Raw genomic sequence first — 20,821 nt, forward strand, 5'->3', positions numbered from 1 at the left:
TAAGGGAGTTGTTGGAGACTATGTGGGTTGCTCTTGTCAACAAGATAGTTGGATAATATTGCCTCCCCCCACCCCTCAACCCCAAAGAAAATACAGGCCAAAATTAATTGCTATGTTACTTTTAGAAATAATTAATACAACATCACAAGCAAGCTTGCATGTTATGCAAGTAAGGATGATTGTTTTAAAACAAAATTAAAATGTTTGTATCTGAACTTCTTCCAAGTCCTCTTGGCAAGTTATTTAGAATGTTGATTGCAATGGTAAATACCTCTAATTGTTTATTTCTTAATTCCTGTTATCCCATGTATGTTTAGAGATTTAGTGAATAGAAGACTGAAGTAATCAAGAGGATCTCTGGATCTCGAGTAAATTTTCCTTGTAAATAACATTCAAACACAATTTTGTGATTATATTGCACATTTGCTTTGATTTCATTCAGCAGCAAAAATGCTTCGCTCTGACAGTGTTTGCTGATTCTAAATCACTTTTTCTGATATTTGTTGCTTTTTCCCATCAATCTTGAGCAATAAATTGGAAATCATTAAAATTACACAAATTACATTTTTATTGGCAATCTGTACATGTCTTTCCAAATCTTGACAGCCATTAAAAAATATTGCCATAATTGATGCATGAATAAAACACATTTGTTCTATTCTGCAAAGTGTTTCCTCCCTTTTTGAAAGTGGGTTTGCGTGGGGAGTGTTGACTGTGCTATGCATCGTTCTTAGAATGAATCCGCATCAGTAAACTACCATGATCAATCCAGAGGTTGTTGGAACAGAACTTTGACCTTTCCATTGGAAGTAGTATCAGCAGGCAAATCTTTGGCTGAATTTCAGGCTGGGGTTCTGCCCTGCAGGATTAATTGGGCTTTGCCTTGACCAGGAAATTTCTGGTGTGGTTAAATGAACCACAGCAAAGTACAGTTGAAAAATGGAAAATACTGGTAATACTCAAAATGTGGTTCAGTATCTGTGGCGAAAGAGAGAAAGAAGCAGTTAATGTTTCATTTTGATGATTTTGCATTAAAATTAAAATGTTAAAAACACAAGTTCTAAGCTCTGGAGGAGTGAGGGAGAAGGGGAGAAGTGAGGGAGAGGGAAAGGGAAGGTCTACATTAGGGTGGAGAAAATGAAAGATTGAATGACACAAGTGGCTGTGTTAGTTATGGCTGAAAGAGGCTGGTTGATTCTCATGAGTACGAAAAGATTTGTCTGAAGGAAATGCAATAGATATGTCCAAATGGAAGAAGAGGGGAGAGGAACAGCAATCAATGCTGAACAAAAAGCTAGTATGGCTGATTATCTGAAATTGTTGAAGACATTCAAGTCCCGAAACCAGAAATGCAAGAAGAAAGAAGGTATGGTGCTGTTCGTCAAACTTGCCCCAGGTTCATTGGAACAGTTGAGAAGGACAAAGTGGAAATGCAATAGTGAATTAAAGTGACAGGTAGCTGGAAATTTGGGTTCATCCATGTAGGCTGCAAGAAAAGTTACTGTATGTCATGTGACAAAATGAATTTACAGGCTGAGTTGCAATCTGCTTTAATCCCAAAATAATTTGCTTGTTCAGTGTTAATTTTTGTGGAATTATATCCTGAAGATTTGTCCTTTGTTTATTATTTCTTCCCCTTTCTCAAATTAGATCACTTTTAATATGATTCATTGAACATTTTGAATGGTTGGGAAAGAGTGAGAGCAAGATTAAGGTGGGGGGAGGGCACTGATTTGAGATTTCTTATTTCTTAAGTAAGATTATGCTTCCATTCCCCAATCCCTTCCTTGTGTAGCCGAGGAGATCAAGCCATGTCCGCGATGTGGTGCATTTATCCTGAAGATGAACGATGGAAGCTGCAACAGGATGACATGCGCTGTGTGTGGCTGCCAGTTCTGCTGGCTATGCATGAAGGAAATTACAGACCTGCATTACCTCAGGTACAGCAGTTTAGAGAACTGCCCTAAACAGGGTTTCATCTTTTATGTAACTTCTGATTGGGATTTTGTCTTCCAGTACAAATCCTGATTATGGAATTGAATGGGAAGTATTTTGCAGCTGTGTACAGCTCTACCACTTTGATTGAAAAATGGGATAAATATGGCATTTTATTTCTGCTATGTCTTTCTGCATGTATCTGATAACTAATCACAAGTAAATTAGCAAGAAAATATTGCCCCTGGTTAAATAGTGTTAACCTGAATTTGATTTTTTTCTCTCTTGCTACCCTCTCTTCTAGCCAGCAATAAAAATCATTTTTCCAATTCTTTTTATTTTTAAGATGTCAGTTAACATCTTAGATCAGGCGTGTAGTAGTATGTCTGGTGAGTCTGCAATAGGATTATATCATATCTCAGCCAAAGAATATGGATAAATGTAAAGGATTCAGACTACAAGTTGTATGATGAAGTTACTGTTGCATTAGTGTGAATTGATTTATTGTTGGTGTGGAGATTTTATTAACTTTTTAATCCTTTTAAGATGGAAAATTATCTTCAGTTCTGAAAAGCTGTAAGTGCATAATGAAGATTAATTTCATCTGCTTGAAAGGGTGGTAGGAAGCAAGGAATTTTAGATTCCTACAGCACTGCAGACACAACTAGCTTAAGTCAGCACAATTTTGGTTTATTTTTCTTTCTTGTGGGACAATCTGCTACATGTGTAGTTCTAGTTTTTAAAAAAAGAGCATTTTTAAGAGATGAGCAATGGATTCTGTAAATAATGCTTCATTTTTTAATATTGATAATTGTTCATTGTACAGGAAATGAAGTTGGTTATGGAATGTTGGATAGTGATGAAATGGATGATAATGTCCTGTTCAGCATACAACGAAAGCAATGCTAATACATTTATTGTATTGAGAAGAAAACTGAGAGAGAATGGATTTGAATAGGATTGAAACTGTTATGAGCCTGAGGACTCAAATACCAGTAGCAATAGAAATTCATCGAGACAATGGCCACTTCAACAAAATTGATTTTATTTTCTTAACACAGAATGATAAGATCAATATTTAACTTATCTCTATTAAGTTACTTAACTTAATCCTCTCCTTACTCTAAGTGAGTGAGTGTGTGTGTGTGTGTGTGTGTGTGTGTGTGTGTGTGTGTTCAAGATGGTTCTTTTTCCACTGTCCAGTCATTTACTGTTCACTTCTCCAAGTTCACTGGTATCAGACAGTTTTCAGATCTGTGCACAGAATTAAACAGTCATTACATTCAACAGGCTCTGGTGCCTTAACTTAAGTTGTTACCAGTCAGGAAGGTCTTTGGTGGATGCAGAGAGATTTTCTTTATTGATTGGACATGCAAAGTGATTTCCTTCAATCAGCAACTGAAGTGTCTTTCCAAAGAAACGTGCCTTCTTCCAGGTTACCGCAAAGAATTCTTCTTTTCCCCTTTTTTTGGAGAAACACAACCAGCCACTACAGAGATTTTGAATAGGCAGAACTCAAATCCCGTCTTGAAATGGGATCTTTAACGGACTTTTTACTTTACACCCTTTCACTGACTGCAGCAGCTTTTTCCTCCCTCTCTCTCCTTTTTGTCTCTGTCTCTGTCATGTGATGTTTGCTTGTGAAAAATGACCTAAACTACCTAATGTTATTCCCCCTTTTTAAACATATATTTTATTAACATTCCATTACAAAACAAGAAATGTTCTCACCATTGGAGGAAACGAGAGATTGTTCAGTCTGAGCACAAGAGCTGCCAGCATGAGTGTAGGTGGTGGGGGGGGGGGGGGGGGTGTTTGTTGGTGGGACCTTGTGCAAGAAAGAAAGACTCCTTGTGTAGTTGTATTGTGGGATGTAAATGCCAAGGAATTGGAAACCATGGTGCAAATGAGCCAGTAAGGGCCAAGGATCAGGAAAGCATAAAAGTGGCAGAGAGCATCTAATGCATAATGGATATATTTAAATTAGACATAGATTATGATAAAAGGCCCTCCTGGCCACATGCCTGTGCATCCCAGTTAACCTGCAATTCCATCCATTTTGGTGAGTGGGAGGAAACCGGAGCAGCTTGAGGAAACCAGCACAGACACAGAGAGATCCTGTAAATTGCATTCAGACAATACCAGATTCAAGACCAGGTCATTGGCGCTAACTGTGCCACCCCTATGGTAAGTGGGAAGGAACTCGAAAAGGAGTGAAGTCAAGAAATGAATTATGTGGGAGAAGGGCAGGATGAATTGATGAATGTACTGAACTGGTTCCATTTGTGATTCTTGGGGAGGTAGAGGTGATCTATGTGCAGTTATAGAACTTGAGATTGTAGATTATTGAGGGACCTGGAAGAAAGCATCCACCAAATATGGTTATGAACTATGGCTGGAGGACTGGTATGAGTTATTTCATATTAATTCAGAGTTTGCTGTTTGTGACTAAATTTAGGGCTAAATTGTTTGTCCCTTATTGCAATCTGACGGGTTCCACAGATATTAGCTACATCAGAATTTCTGTGATTTGGAACAGTTGCACTTTCTTTGCTCCTGTTGAGTGGGGCGAAATCACAATTGGAATGCAGCCATGAGTTTAAGCTGGTAGGTAAAATATTCAAAATCCTTGCCCAAGTCTGTCGCATTCAGCAATGTATTGAACGGACATTCTCTAATTCTTTTCCCTGCCCGTAGAAGTTGGTGATGGCTGGGTCCTTTAAGAAGGAACAGTTTAGTGAGTCTGTAATCCACCATGAAACCATTTTTTTTTCCTCAAGGGTCAGAATTTCATCTCCCAAGATTTTTCCATTTATCCTTCTATCTCTCACCTTTGTGCATAGTTAGGTCAAAAGTGTTTTAAAACCTGGTAAAGCATTTAAATTAGTCTCATTTACAATCCTCTGTTATTTTGTATAAAGGTACCAATTATCCCAAAGGATAATTGATACTTCAGCCTCGTTTGCTAATTTGCACTCTTCACATTAAACTCTTGCCGTTTTGATTTTAATCCCTTTTCTTGTAACCATAAAAATGTTAAATATCCAAATAAACCTGGATTGAACTGTGTGCTCATAGGTTTCGAATATTGAAGAAAGATCTGAAGATTTTTATAGGGTATCACAGAAATGCTTTAGAGCAAGAGATCATAATCTTGGGTCTAGGGCTTGCCCATTTAGCAGTAATATCATGAAGAACTTTATTCCCCCCCCCCCCCCACCCCCACATCTTCCAAAACATTCTGCTGCAAAGCCACAATACTTTTTCAAGAATAAGTTTCATCAATATTTGAGGATAAGTAATATAGAACAGAGGCAATTAAAGTGATAGTTTGACTAACCCATCCCCTGATAGGAAGCAGGGTTGAAAGGGATGAATAACCTGTTTTTCTAATCAAGCAGGCGATGGGGAAGGTCTCCAATATTGAGGTCCTTTCTCGAGCCAGAATGCCAGCCGTTTCAATCTTGGTGATTGATATCAGTCCTACTTCGCTGGGCAGGACATGTTTTCAGAATGCCTGATGATGGAAGACTGCCTAAGGACATCTTGTATGATCAACTGTCCAGTGGTACCTGAAAGTGAGGTGGCCAGCAACTGCGGTACAGGGATGCCTTCTGCACAGAAAGCTGACATTGCCCCATCAACATTGGTTCAAGATTGCTTGCAGTGGAGGGATGCCATCAGAAAAGGTGTGGACGCTGCTGAGAACAAGCTCAAAGAGGCAACAGAGGAAAAGCGCAGGAAGCGTCGCAACGGAGCTTCTGCACATCCAGGCCTCACCTGCCAAGTATGTGGCAAGCAGAGCCTGTCAAGGATCGGCCTGTACAGCCACTCCAGGACACACATATCAAACCCCTCAAACTGATTGAAAGGAACCATCATCATCCTATGGGATGGATAGTCAGAAAAAACATATTCTTCTAAACAAGAAGGCAATGGGGAAGATTGTTAATCTCTCCCTCAGAGCTGAAGAACCACTATTGATAACACCGAGAATACTTTTGTTTGAATTTCATCCTTAATAATAACTATAATAGGAATTTAAAATACAATCTTTTATATTTAGTGTGAATACTTGAAAGGTTCAAAATTTTCTTTCCCCTCTTCAAAGTATAATTGTCAATGTATTTTTATATTTAATAAAAAATACAATTTTTATTCCCAAGAGTAAGAAACTACACAGTAGCAAGGCTTAACATTAATGATGGAAAAGAATTTCAAACCAAAAATAATTTGTCAAGTTCACTTACCCTTTGAATATGTTGTCAAACATTCATTAAAAACTGTCATTCAATAATGTCTTATTTGGAATAAATGACATTATTCATCATTTAATGGACCCTACACAGGGATCATTTACTTCTCGTGATTTAAGAGGTAGCTGAGTCAATTCTAGTGCAATGTATTTTCTGCCATGCTGCGCAGATATCAGGATTTTCGTTTCGCATGTAACTCTAAGAGGACATGTGTATGTGAAAACCCAAGCAGATGAAGAAAGTGTCTAAAATGAGGTAAATGGCCAGGTTTGAGAATTCCATGGTTTGGCTAAGATGCTTTACCAATTAAATCATCATCTTTAGAATCTATATCAAATATGCAAATGTTCTGCAACTAAGTTATAAAGCATACGAGGGACTCTGCCTTTTCAACTGATCATTTGACGACAAGGGTGTTGGAGCATAATTATAATTTAATTTAATTTAGACATAAAACATAGTAACAGGCCCTTCTGACCCATGACCTTATACTGCCCAAATACCCCCAATCCCCATATATTTTGTAAAGTGAGAGGAAACCTGAGTAACTGGACGAAACCACCACGGACATGGGGAGAAGGTACAAGCTCCTTATGGACGGTGCTGGATTTGAACCCGATTCACTGGCACTTTAATAGCATTGTGCTAACCACTACACTAATTACGCTGATGAAGGTGCCATCAGGATCTAGCAGTCGCTGACAATTGAAGCCTTTATTGCCCCTCCCTAATTGTCCTTAAGAAGTTGATAGTGAACAGCCTTCTTGAACCACTCTTCTGATGAAGGTAGTTCCATAGTTCTCCTGGGTAGGAATTTGACCCTGCATAAATGAAGGAGCACCAATACATTTCCAGGTGAGCTGAATGTACAAATCTAGATGGAAACAAGGTGATGGTATTTCCATGTATCTACTCCCATTGTTTTCCTTGTGGTAGAGGTTGTTGGTGTGTAAGGCACTGTTATAGGTGCCTGGGTGAGCAAATGTACAGCAATTATGTAGATAGTACTTTATGCAGCCTTTTCCAGGAGTGGTAGAGGGAATATATGTTTTGGAAGGTGAGTGTAGTTCCAGCGAAGAAGAGTCTAGGATTATGTCAAGTATCTTCAGACTTTTTTTGTGGTGTACTTGTCCAGTCTGTTGAGGCCTTGGATTGTTATGAGGTGAGTCATTCACCATAGGATACCCTCCCTCTGACTTGTCTTGTAATCACTAACATGAGTAGCAGTTCCAAAGCCTTGACTAATAACTGAAGGTATGGGTTCAGATTCCACTGCAACAGCTCAAGATTTTTAAATCGGCGATTTTAATTGGTAGCTCATTGTTGTTTTTAATACCTGTCTGCAGCTGCTTTAAAAACAGAAATCCACACCTGGTTTGGCATATATTTTACATTGGACACAGTGCAACATGGTTGTCTCTTGACTGATGTGCAAAATATATTAGAAAATATTCAGTTTTGTCAGAGCACCATGAAAAACTATTACAATAACCTGTCTTAGGTTCTCAATTTTTCCGCTCTGATTTATTTTACACATTTGAAGTAAGCTATATACACCCTAAGCTCTTACTCTCTCATAATCTCTGGTTTATTATGTCCAGACCCAATAGAAATGTGAGCACAGTGACATCAGGTCTTCATTGTTGATTTTGGACCCCAATAGGATCCATCTTATAATATCAGACAGGTAGTTGTTTGTTTTTTCACATTTATCAATGTTCATTTATTCTCATAATATTCCATGTTGAAAACCACTTAGAAAAAACACAAACCAGAAGCAGCACAGAATTGATCCTGATTCATTATTTCAATGAACATCATTAAAATGGACATGATTGTACCACAAGACTGAGCCAAAAAGGAAAATGCTGCCAGTAAACCCCACGGGAGCTGCTGAGGAAACCAATATAAGAGCAAAACCTTCTCATGCTAACTAGTTTTAACATTATAATTGAACCTGCCTGTGATGTCATGGGGTGAAATGACTATTTCCCTTTCCTTGTGGAGATGAAGTTTGAGGATAGCCTCCAAAATTGTGTGCCATAACCAAACTGCTGAATGGGATTGACTAAGAAAACATGCGTACCGTGAGGTGCCGTGAGACATCAGCAATAGTGGAAGTGTAATCTCCCACAATCAATCACCTTGTGGCAAGCTTATCACTTAGTTTTCCAAGCCAGGAATCAACCCTAAGTTGGTAGGTTTTGTGGAAGAATGTGCCATAACAGTACAAGATGCATTTAAAAGCTAACAACATAGACTTTCATGCATGTTAAAGACCAGGAAAAGCATGAAATAGATGGAAGTGAACAATGTTACGAACAAAAAAAAATCAGATCAAAGCTCGGCAATCTTTCCACATGCAATAAAAAGTGTAAGAAATCAATTAAATAACTAGAAGAAGGAAGCAAAAGATTTATCAACTGCAGCAGAAGCTAGCATACAAAAATATTTGCCATCACCTTCAGGCAAAAATGCTGAATGAATAAATCATCTTTGCCTTCTATGGTTACTGACTTGCACTGAAGTCAGCTTTGGTCAATTCCATTCACTCTATTTATTGTTCAGTACATCAGATAGGGGGAAAAAAATTTGGCCATGGCAATGTACTGACTAATACTAACAGCATGCTCCATAATAAACCATCCTTTAAACTTATTATCCCAGAACAACTAAAACTTCAATATAATTTGGAACAAAATTCCTAGATATACAGTAAAAATCCCCATTATCTGGAATTCAAGCAACTGGCAGCCTCAAGCAGCAGACAAAAAAATAGAGGAAAATAAATAGGTAAAAAATAAGAAAGTTTAATATTAGCGCCCCTAGTGGTCAGTTCTTCAATCACGCAACACACAATCTCAAACCACCGAAAAATTCACATACCTGGCATCTCCCAATCCCCATAGGTGCTGTATACTGGGGGTTTTACTGTATTATGTATTTTTACAAAAGACAAAAGCAGCAAATAATTTTCTCAAACATCAACAAGTTGAGAGACAATATAATTTACAGAGCCACAAGCAACTTTTATTCGACCAACAGCCTGCTCACTGATGTGCATTTTTTTTTGTTCTGCAGAGTCACAGTTAAGGACATTGCAGACTTAATTCAAAAACAAACAAACAGACATGACCAATTGAAAAATACACAAAATAGCTGGAGAAACTCAGCAGGACCCACAGCATCCACTAGAGGCAAAGATATATAACCAATGTTTCAGGCCTGAGCCCTTTGACAAGGTATGGGAAAAATGCAGGCAAGCAACCGAATAAAAAGGTAGGGGAAGAAGGGGCAGGGGTAGGAACATAGGCTGCCAGCCAAAAGGCCATAAGTGGACATGGATGCAGAGGAATAAGAAAGAGACAAGGGGATAGGAGCAGGAGGAAAGGAGACATCGGGACTCCAAATTTTGGAACTCCCTAGATGACAGCAATAAAGAGCATCTTCAAGGCTACACCTCAGAAATTCTCCAGTCCTGGTATTTGCTTTGCTGTTGAATCATTTAACCCACAAAAGATTATTTTTAAAAATTGTTATAAGGGTACAGTTCCCATCTTCATCACTGTTTCTGCATCATTGACAAAAGCAACTAAATTGGAATCAACAATCATAATTTTCTAGGTTTTCTGCAGATTTTTATATCAGAATCAGGATTTATTGTCACGATCGAGTCATGAAGTTCTGAGTTTTGTGGCAGCATGGTTGTGCGGATGTGATAATATAAATCTTATTCCCTATGAATGATAATATAAATCTTCAGTCTTCCTTTCTGTGGCTGTCCAAACTTCTTCCTCTATCCTCCCTCCTGTGGCACCCTACTCATCCTCTAAATTGCTTCCGGTTTGGTGTGTGTATTCTTTCCAACCACAGACATGGAGTTTCTGTCCTCTTCAGCTTCTGTGCCTAATAATATCCCAAACGCTGCTCGTTCTCATTAAAGGTCATAGGCTAGAGATACACAGGAGTCAAAAGATTTTTATCATAGGATTTTGTTGATATTTTTGAATTGTTTGCTCTATCCACTTTGTAGTCATCGCCCATAACAATGTCTGTTTTTGGTGACTTGTTGTGGGGATGCAAGAAATGTGCTCAATGAAGTTGGGAGTATAACCAGGGTGAAGATTTCATAGTAGAAGCCACTAATTGGTCCACGTCTTTCCATTTAATTTTGAGCCTTTTGCAAAAACACAATTTATGGTATTTACTTGCTTTATGTAGTCTAGAACCATTTTGGAGAGCAGAGATCCCTGCTACATTGTGCACCAGGAAGTGTTTGGTTTAAACTATCCCTCAACTTACCAAGACTTTGCTGGCACATTGAAGGCAGTGGTCAATTTTATTATTGAAGTATGCCTTCAATGTGAGGTAACTCCTGAGATAGAAATGGTTTGTATTTTCCAAGATCTTAAAATGAACCTTTATTTTTGAAGATACTTCCAGGCACAGGTTCACAGATCTTTTTATTTGGTGATTGTTGAATGTAAGGCATTATTTCTTTTGCTTTAAGTGGGCAAGTCAATGGCATGGGCATCAGCCTCCAACTTTGCACAAATCCAAGCTTTGCCGCAGGCACTAGCTTGACCACTGAGGCTAGGGTGACCTTTGTCTGGAATGTATTACCCTTTAGTTGAATGGTTTCACATTAGTTCCGAAAATTTATTAGAGGTGAGAATGATTGGGAAAAATTGAGCCAGTGATGTAGTCTCTCACTGAGATTGGATCATTTGTTAGGATCATGTCAAGTGTGCCATCATGAAGATGGAAATCTATTTCTATGGACAGGATAAATTAAGAAAAGTGCCCTGCTGTCCTTTTTGGTTGATGGAATTTAAAACTTTAATGAGGTTATTAAAAAAATCTGGGTACAGTTTCCTATATTAGTCAAGGTGTTATCGCTATTGTTCCCCTCAATAGGTGGAATTGACATAGTGATTTGAAGAGCAGATGCTCAGCTGCTAGGAAGAGGCATTTGAGGAGGACTATGGTGAGGATGGCCAATAGACTCTTCGCTCATGTGCACACCTAAAAATGAGCATAAAATGTTCATCAATGCTTCCATTATGACACAAGTGGTCATCACTGCCATTAATGGGCCTGGACTTTGCCTTTTGGGTATTTTATTCAATTGTTTGAGGTCTACCTTATGAACTGGCATTTTCCGAAAGCATTAACCTCAGTTCTGATCTGTTCAAGACAAGCGTCTACATATGGCTGTCATAAGAGGTGAAGTACCTCCAAACAGAAGACCCGTCAATGATTATAAATGCTTGCTTTGTTTGCAGGCCACTGCCAACATTCTGAATCTATAACCCAATTGGAAGCGAGTCTTAGGAGCCTAATTTCTGCCATACTCTTTCTATTTCTACCCCTGTATTTTTAACATTCTGCCTAGTGTAGATATAATTTTGTACTTTTGAGCTGGTTTTAAATCCTTCCTATAAAGAATCAAGTTCAGTACCTTTCCAGTTACACCACCATTTTACTTCCTTATCAAATGAGTTATTGCTGCTGCCCATTGGCTTCATGGCTGGGTTTAATAATCTGATGTACTCATGTCAATTATTTCAATGCATTCAAGGGCCTCTTTAGATGTCTTTGTGATTTATTCACTCTGTGTTTAATGGTTTCTGGAAGTCACAGTCTTTGTTTCCAAAGGGAGGTGGTAGCTTTTTAACAATTTGTAAATCTTGCATTAACAGTCCTTCTGGCTGCACTTTTTGGGGCAAAAAACCTTGGAGTCGGAAGAAAAAAATTCTTTGGCAAGTGGGCATGTTGGTGGGTGCTCCAGTTGGAATCACACTGATTGCTGGCATTGCTGTTCCAGTTATGATGGTTGGTCTTCCCATCTACATGGGGCGAAAGGTAAGAAGGGCATAAAATGAAGTCATGCCCTGGTCTTTTGGATTTGCAAGGTTACATCAATGTACCTTTTTTCTTTTTTCTTTTCATTCTTGGCTTGAAGCTATTTGGAGCAAAAATTGGGAGGAATAGACGAAAAGAAATTATTAATATTTACTTTGTTACTAGTTCAAATCTCCCTCACATGCTGTAAACTTTCACATTTATTTGAAACACCAAATAGAGGAATGGGGAAATTTTTTTTTATCTTGTATGTTTTTCTCTCTCTCAGTAGAAAATAAGCTCTCACCATGTTGGAATTCATTTGAATTGAATTGTTTTATTGTCATGTGTACCAAAATACACAAAAAAAGCTTTATTTGGTGTGGTCTGCAGGCAACCCAATGATACAATAGGAAGGACAAAAATAGCAAATAAATAAATAAGTCGGCAGTATTATGGAGTTATCAGAGTAGTCGAATTGTGAAGGGTAAATAGAAAAGCTTTGTTACCCATTTTCCTGCCAAAGCACACCTATTTCCAACCAGTTGCTTTTGTCACTTTCTCCAACTACGTAAGTACTTCAGCATTAAAAAAATGGAAACATTGGAATGCTCACAGCAGGTGAGCCAGGTTTGAGCAGGAAACAAAACGTAAATTTTAATAATTGATTTCCTTTTGATCTATTTCATTTTTTGATGCAACCATCTTTGCAGTTTCAATTTCTACATGCAGCATTGTACTTTCCAAACAACACTTTGTTCCCAATGTGCTAAATGAACTTGATTGGAGTTTTTGCTGGAAGAATTCTATGTGTGAGTTGTAGTGCTAAGTGGGGTTTTACTGGTTGCATTTGTATACAAGTAAATTCAATGTTTTAAATAAGACCAATGTGATAGGGATTTTTTAACTTTTTTAAAAATTTAGACATACAACACGGTATCAGGTCATTTTGGCCCATGTGATCTAATTAAGCTACAATCCCCTGTACATTTTGAAGCGTGGAGGAAACCAGAGCCCCCAGGGAAAACCCATGCAGGTATAGGGAGAACCTACAAACTGTTCACAGGCAGCCCAGGATTTTAACCCTAGTCTCGATCGCTGGCACTGTAACAGCATTGTCCTAACCATGCCGCCTATAAGACTGTTTAAAATTGAGTTAATTAAAAGAAAATAATTGTTTACATTTTACAGATTTATAGTCGTTGTGAAAGTAATAAGATATCAAATCATAGACGAAGACTTGCTGTAGCTGGAGGAGTTGTTCTGTCTATCATCGTATCTCCTGTATTAGCTGCAGTGACAGTTGGTAAGGTTAAACATAGAATAATAAAATTGTTAATTGCTTATTAGCAGATTTTGTAAAATAATTTTATGGCTTTTTAAGTCAGAATATTGAAAATCCTAGTATTGATTATAAATGATACACAGTGTAAAATTTGTTCAGTTTGTATTGCATACAATGACAGATCAAGCAAAGCTATAATGATTTATAGAAAGGTTTACTGTACTCAAGTAATGTGTGGCTCTATCACAAATATTACTGACATAACGGTGCTTGATGTTATTTTCTGTAGCAATATATTGAAATTTTTTTTTGTATTGTTAAGGTATTGGAGTACCGATAATGCTTGCATATGTTTATGGTGTTGTCCCAGTATCGCTCTGTCGCAGCGATTGGTGTGGAGTTACAACTGGAAATGGAAAAGGTGTAAAGATTGAAATAGATGAAGATGCTGCCTCTGGTAAGAGTGGCTCATATTTTTTCAGGGAGTAAAAACAGCCTAAGATTTATTCTATGTGTTTCAGAAATATAGCTCCCTAATTATTTATAGAAGTTGTGGTGTATCAAAAATGGTTGGAAAACTCAAGAGTGCAAGGAATCCTTCTATCTTGTACTCATTGCCATGCCAAATTTCTGCATTGTCCTTGCTACCAGTAGCAGATTATTGCATGTTGCAGAGTAAAACAGCAATCAAGGAGCCATGCAATCATACTTCAAGGTTGGCCACTCTCATCCAGACTGTACAGTGAAGATTGATTAGCTTTTCAACACAACAAAGTCAATCCCTTTCTCACAGATGAGCCTGCTTAACCATTTCATTTTTGATTTTCTCCTTTGAAGCATTTTATTTACCCTTGAGAATTTATTTTCATATATGCAAGTGTAATTATACAGTTGCAGTGAAAGTCTTACTTCGGCTTCCCAGATACATAGACACACTAACAACAATTTAAGTACAATTAACAAATAAAACAAGACAAAGAACAAAAGATTTTTTTTTAAAGGAAAAGGAAAGAAATAATAAATATTCTATCAATTTTTTGTGTAAAGCATATTCTGTGTGGTTAGTGCAGATGAATCTTTGATGCTCTTTTGGTTCTAGTGAAATGGGGAGGTCAGGAATCTAAATAGCTATGAGGGGTGGGGGAGGGGGGAAAGGGAGCTGTTTTTGAACCCAGAGGACTTTAGGCTTCTGTGGCTTCTCCCTAATGGTAGTAGTGAAAGAGCATTTATATTTTAGTTAGAATTGAAGTCCATGATCCAAATGACCAAGCAAGAAAAAAAAAAGTGCACGATAAGGACTCAGCAAGTGTATATTGCATCAGGGCTGGGAGGAAAGAGGAAAGATTTATAGTATTCAGAAGGATGAGAAAAGGAATAAGTGATAAGTGTAACTATATGGTGGGGGGCGGTGGAGGTAGGGGTGAGATGGTGGACTGATGGAACCAGAATCAGAATTTATTGTCATGAACAAGTCATGAAATTGGTTGTTTTGCACCAGCATCACAGTGGAAACTTTCATATAAAAAAACACCTCACAAAAATAAATAAAAATAGTGCACAAAAAGTCAAATTAAGGCAGTGGTTCATTGATCATTCAGGAATCTGATGGCAGTGGGGAAGAAGCTGTCCTTGTGCCGCTGAGTGCTTGTCTTTAAAGTATCAGACATCAAAGCTTCTCTCCCAGAGGAACTCAATGCGTTCTACTCCTGATTTGACAATAGTAACAGCGAAGAACCACCCCTCTGCACACTCACGTTGCCTGATGATCCCGTCTTGTCTGTATCTGAGGATGATGTGTGTGCTGCCTTCAGGAGAGTGAATCAAGGAAAGCATCAGGCCCGGATGGAGTACCTGGCCGAATATTAAAAATCTGTGCTGACCAACTTACCAAGATATTGACGGATATCTTCAATATCTCGCTCCAGCAGGGCATGGTACCCACCGGTTTCACAGACATTAATCATACTGGTGCCCAAGGAGAGTGCAGTAACCTGCCGGAATGTCTATTGACCAGAAACACTTATATCAACAGTGATGAAGTTTTTAAAAAGTTGGTGATGAGGCATATCAGCTCCTGTCGGAGCAGTGACATGGATACATTCCAATTCGCCTATCGTAGTAACAGGTCTACGGCAGATGCCATCTCAGTGGCTCTACACAAAGCGCTGGAACACCTGGACAGCAAAGATGCATTCATCAGGATGCTCTTTATCAACTAGAGTTCGACATTTAACAACATCATCCCTTCAAGATTGATCAGCAAACTCCAAGACCTGGGAGTTAACACCCGATTGTGTAATTAGACCATGGATCACAATCAGTGAAGATTGGTAAAAACTTCTATTTCACAATCTCCATCAGTACCGGAGCACCACAGAGCTGTGTTCGTAGCCCATGCTCTACTCACTTTACACCTGTGACTGTGTGGCTTGATACCACAATAACACGATCTACAAATTTGCCGACAATACCACAGTAGCACATTGTATAAAGTAAGGCGATAAGTCAGCACACAGGAGGGAGATTTAAATCTTGGATAAATGGTGCACCAACAACAACCTTGCCCTCAATGTCACCAAAACAAAGCAAGGAGCTGATTGTTGACTTCAGGAAGGGAATGTCAGAGGTATATGATCATTGGGGGATCAGAGGTGGAGATGGTGAGCAAATTTAAATGCTCCAAGGATCTTTCCTGGACCCAGCACACTAATGGCATTGTGAAGAAAGCACTTCAGCACCTCTACTTTCTCAGGACTTTGTGGAGGTTTGGAATTACATCAGAAATCCTGGAAAATTTCTACAGATGTGAGGTGGAAAGTGTGCCGACAGGCTGCATACATTTTGGAATGGGAACACCAATACCCCTGAGCGTAAAGCCCTCCAAAAGGTAGTGGACACAGCCCAGGACATCACAGGCAAAACTCTCTCCAGTATTGTGTACATCTGCAGGGAATGCTGACGTCGGAGAGCACCAGCAATTGTCAAAGACCCACACCACCCATCACATGCTCTTTTCTTGCTGCTGCGAGAAAGAGGTACAGGTGTCACAAGACTCGCACCACAAGGTTCAGGAACAGCTGCTACCCCTCCATCATGACAAACTCAATCAGAGACTCATTTAAGGACTCTTACTTGTGCACTTATTCATTTTACTTTTTGTTCTCTCTGTATTGAACAGTCAGGTTGTTTACATTTGTTATCTGTTTACAGTTCTTTGATTACATTGTGCATTTTGTACAGTTTATTTTTTGCACTACCGATTAGTGGTAATTCTTCCATGCCCACAGGAAAAAAGGAATGTTGTATGTGATGTCATGTATGTAATCTGACAATAAATCTGAAATCTTTAGGCTCCTGTACCTTTTACCCCATGGTAGAGTGAAGAGGGGTATGGGCTTGGTGATGGGGTCCTTGAGGATAGAAGCTACCTCTTGTTGATGTCCTTAATGGAGTGAAGTCTGGTGCCCCTGGATGTCACAGGCTGAGTTAACAACGCTCTGGTGTTTTTTTTTTCTTGTCCTGTGTGTTGGCACCTGTACCAGACAATGATGCAACCAGCCAGAATGCTCTCCACAGTACACCTGAAGAAGTTTTTGAGAGTCTTTGGTAACATACTGAGTTTCCTAAAACACCTCACAAAATATAGTTGCTGGTGGGCCTTCATCATGATCGCATTAACATCGAGGCTCCAGGACAGATCCTCATAGATGTTGACACCCAGGAATTTAAAGTTCTTGACCCTCTCCACTACTGAGCCCTCGATGAGAAGTGGATCATGTTCACCTGACTTTCTCCTGAAGTCCACAATAATTTCCTTGGTTTTGATAACGTTGAGTGAAAGGTTGTTGTTGTGACACCACTTAATCAGGTGGGGTTGGGAGGGTTTTGGAAAAGGAACAAAAGTAGCAATCTAGCTGGACAGGTAAGTGTGTGTTGATGTAGTAATCAGGTTTCACCTTTCATCTACCAGCTTCTGACCCACCTCTCTCTCTAGTACTTCTGTGCACTGGCAATCCTCTGTCTACCCTCTCAAACCTTGTTAAAGGTCCAGACCCAAAATAACAATATATACATTTTGCCTCCAAAGATGCTGTTTAACCTGCTGATTTATTTCGGTGTTGTGTTTTTGTTCCAGATTCCAGCATTTGCAAGCTCTTTTGTCTTCAAAAAAGTTGTATTGCCTCCTGCCATTTCTTATTAAGTCTGTGATTCAAGTTCTTGTATCATTTGCTACATGTTTCCTGGCTACAGGACTTTATATTGTGCTACTGGTTAAAAGTGCAAAATCAATCCAATATGCAAAATCCTCCTCTTCCCTTATTTCTTACCTTGGTTAGGAAAGCAATTTCCAAACATTTTGTAGTGTGAAGATGATGTTTACTTTTCAACTGTGACTTCTTTTGATAGAATTTTAAGTATGCGCGCACTGTGAACATTGTTCTTTTTCATTGCACTTCATAACTTAGTGATGTGTTTCGAATATTACGGTTTCTTATTTGGCAAAATACTGTCCCATCAGTCAAAATCTAGTATTTGGAGGGGATTTTTTGGAAAAACCATATGATCCAAGATTAGCCTTTTTTTTTAAATTTTAAAACAATTGCCATTTTTAGCTCCATTTATTTTGCTGCCGTCCTCCCATTAAATTTTCTAGGCATTCTTTGTGTTTCAAAATTAGCTACCAGTTTCCCATCTGGAAGCTATGTGACTTGCTTATGTAAAAAGTTGTTTTGTCATTGTCCTAAAACTGTTATAAGCAATTGGTATCTGGGCAAATGCTGAAAAAGCAGAAATAGACAGTGTGCCTCACTTTGTTGTTGTCTATGGACAAACCTAGTCAGAGAGAAGGAAATTGATTTTCTTAAATGCTGTCTTGCCATATGGCAATTTTAAAAGTCAAACCTTGTAGATGTCTCTCCAGATCAACTCTCACTGCTTTGATTAGATTCATTATTCTTAATACAAGGTTGACAGTGTTCTGTTTCTGCCTTTAAAATGTGTCACGCAGGCATGATTCTTATTTGGCTGGCTATGAACTTCTTTTACATTAAATGCTAATTGTTAATCCAATATCTTTTCGACACATTGCACTTAAGGATACAGATTTCAACATTTGGAGGGTGAAAGCCTCTACTCTGCATTGATATGGTTATTGGCACTACTTCGAACAATTTCAACATTAGATATTCTCATGAGTGGTGTGTCATAATGTCCAATTCGTTGAAATTGGCCAGGGTTGGTTTATTCCCAATTATCTTTTATTTTTAAGATGCTGAATCACAGTTGAATTTGCAAGGGAGGTTTAATTTTCCATCCCCGCCCTTTTGTTTCTGAGAAGTATGTAAACAAGCAATAATTGCGATCTCTAAGATATGAAGGCATTTCTCCAAGTGAAAGGCCAAAGAGCTTCCCGGACTAAAGTATGATGTAACTGGGCTGCAGAGAATTTCTCAAGCTCCTAAGCAAAGCACAATTTTGGAAATTACCAAGACAGGAATGTGGCATTTGTGTAAATGTGTATTGTGTAGTATCATTTTATTTCCATCCATTCAGATTTTTACCACTTTTAACTCATCTATGTAGCCAATACATCGCTGTACTTGTGTCTCCAGCAATGTTGCCAGACTTGTGTTGAAAAGAGAATACTATTTTTTTTTTGTTTGGAGGGCATCATTTTTTATTTATTATATCCATTCCTGCACAACTTTAATGTTGGCCTTAAATAGAATGGTAAAGTAGAATTCAGTTGTGAATTGTGCATTTGGATAATAATGATTATGTCCTATATTTCAAAATATGCAGTTGCTTAAAAACAACTTTTGTGTTCCAACTGTATTAAGCGTTCACGCTTCACATTTTCTCCAGTTAATGAACCACGGCCAAGGTTACATAACCACAGTATCAGTGGTAGCAGTGTGCAAGAGGTTACCAGTGGCCTGAGTGCAAGTGGAAGCAATTTGGACAGAGCAGGTGTAAAACTAGAAAATGATCAATCTGCAAGCACAGTTGCACTGGCTGGAAGCATGCTTAGTACAGAGCAGGATTCTTCAAACAGGTAAGTTTATAATGAAGGTTAAAATTCTTGTATATGCGGTTAATAAAGACCAGTGGTTTTCAAAATGCCCACATAAACTCACATTTCACCTTAAGCAATCCCTATGCCATAAGTGCTCTGTGATTAGTAAGGGATTACTTAAGGTGGTAAGAGTGGAAAGAAAAAGTTTGAAAACCACTATTTTAATTGTACCTTATTGATTCATTATGTGCACAGTTTCATAACTCCAAAGGAAATGGGCCAATGACAATTTTTCTCAAACAAATTATTTCAGTAACAATTGGGTCTCGAGCAGTGATTCTCAACCTTCCCTTCCCACGCACATACCACCTTAAGCAATACCTTACCAATCACAGAAAACCTAGGAGATAGAGATTGCTTAAGATGGAATGTGAGTTTGGGGGGCAGTTTGAAACCACTGATTTAGACGAATCAGTTTTGAAATCTCTGAGTCTGGATAACATCCAAAAAAGTTCTGATTATGTTACTCTTATCATTTTTATTAATAATTGAGCATCTCAATTGCAAGATAGCTTATTGATGACAATGTAAATATACTGATTAATTTTCAACAACATGAATCAAAGCTCTGCCAAATCAAAGGGGAAAGTTAGTTAAAGTCCCATAATCTTCCCCCTGCTACACCAATCACAAGAAAGTAAGGTTGTTATTCTTCTCTTCCCTTCTGTACTTTTACTTACCAGGTAGCATTATACTTTCTCTTTATCAGAAATAAGAATGCTTTTATTTTTTTTTGATAGAAAATTTCATAATGTTTCCAAAATTGTGTTCCTTTCATATCCAGTGGAAAATATTGGAAACACAGCAGGCCGGCAACATGCAGAGGTGATTTGGCTCATCCTGGCAATGCTTTGCCAGTTCCAATGCACTACATTATCCAGATGCTAATTGACCTGATAAATGCTGTCAGTGCTCTTTCATTTTAATTTCTTTTTTTTTACAGCATCTGTATATTTTTTTATCTTTCCCTTCGATTTGTGAATTTGTATTTAATAATTATGCAATATATTGTGGTTTTGGTAACCCATGCTAAATGCTGTCTTTGTAATAGGGAGGGAAAGAACATCGAGGTCCATGTGGATATTGAAACAGAGCCTGGTGGGGCAAAGGACTGCAGCAACAGTAGCTACTTGTCTGTTCACAGCTTGTCCATGGAATCACCACATTGTTCTAGAGAACTGTTATACAACACTAGCCCAAATACTGAAAGGATTTCCATTCAAACCTGTGTATGAAAGACTTTGAACCCTGTTTTTCCAGGTGCATTAATTTTTTTCTCCCATTATTCAGTCCTTAGAATGATTGTTGAATGCTGAGTTTTTGCAGCTATAAACTCAAATATCTCCATTTAGATACAGGCAAATTACTTTTTTTGGTGTAAAACCTCCAAGCTTAAAATGGAATTTGAGTTCCAAAATAAGAACT

At 38.3% G+C, this 20,821-nt stretch overlaps 1 protein-coding gene across 3 annotated transcripts in view; it reads left to right on the forward strand.

Annotated features, from left to right (window-relative positions):
• The window catches only part of LOC138736951 (E3 ubiquitin-protein ligase RNF19A), a 104,794-nt gene that overhangs the window by 82,524 nt on the left and 1,449 nt on the right, over nucleotides 1-20,821 (forward strand). Inside the window, exons 4-9 of one of the 3 annotated variants that reach the window (XM_069887208.1) lie at nucleotides 1,796-1,940; nucleotides 11,894-12,056; nucleotides 13,227-13,341; nucleotides 13,643-13,777; nucleotides 19,186-19,375; nucleotides 20,448-20,656. In XM_069887208.1, the coding sequence (XP_069743309.1) occupies nucleotides 1,796-1,940; nucleotides 11,894-12,056; nucleotides 13,227-13,341; nucleotides 13,643-13,777; nucleotides 19,186-19,375; nucleotides 20,448-20,631 (932 nt within the window). In that variant the 3' untranslated portion in view covers nucleotides 20,632-20,656. The remainder of the gene's footprint in view (nucleotides 1-1,795; nucleotides 1,941-11,893; nucleotides 12,057-13,226; nucleotides 13,342-13,642; nucleotides 13,778-19,185; nucleotides 19,376-20,447; nucleotides 20,657-20,821) is intronic. The other 2 variants (XM_069887210.1, XM_069887211.1) reach the window with 2 other exon arrangements.

The sequence above is a fragment of the Narcine bancroftii genome, chromosome 6 (genome assembly GCF_036971445.1).
Source record: "Narcine bancroftii isolate sNarBan1 chromosome 6, sNarBan1.hap1, whole genome shotgun sequence".
Lineage (NCBI taxonomy): Eukaryota > Metazoa > Chordata > Chondrichthyes > Torpediniformes > Narcinidae > Narcine > Narcine bancroftii.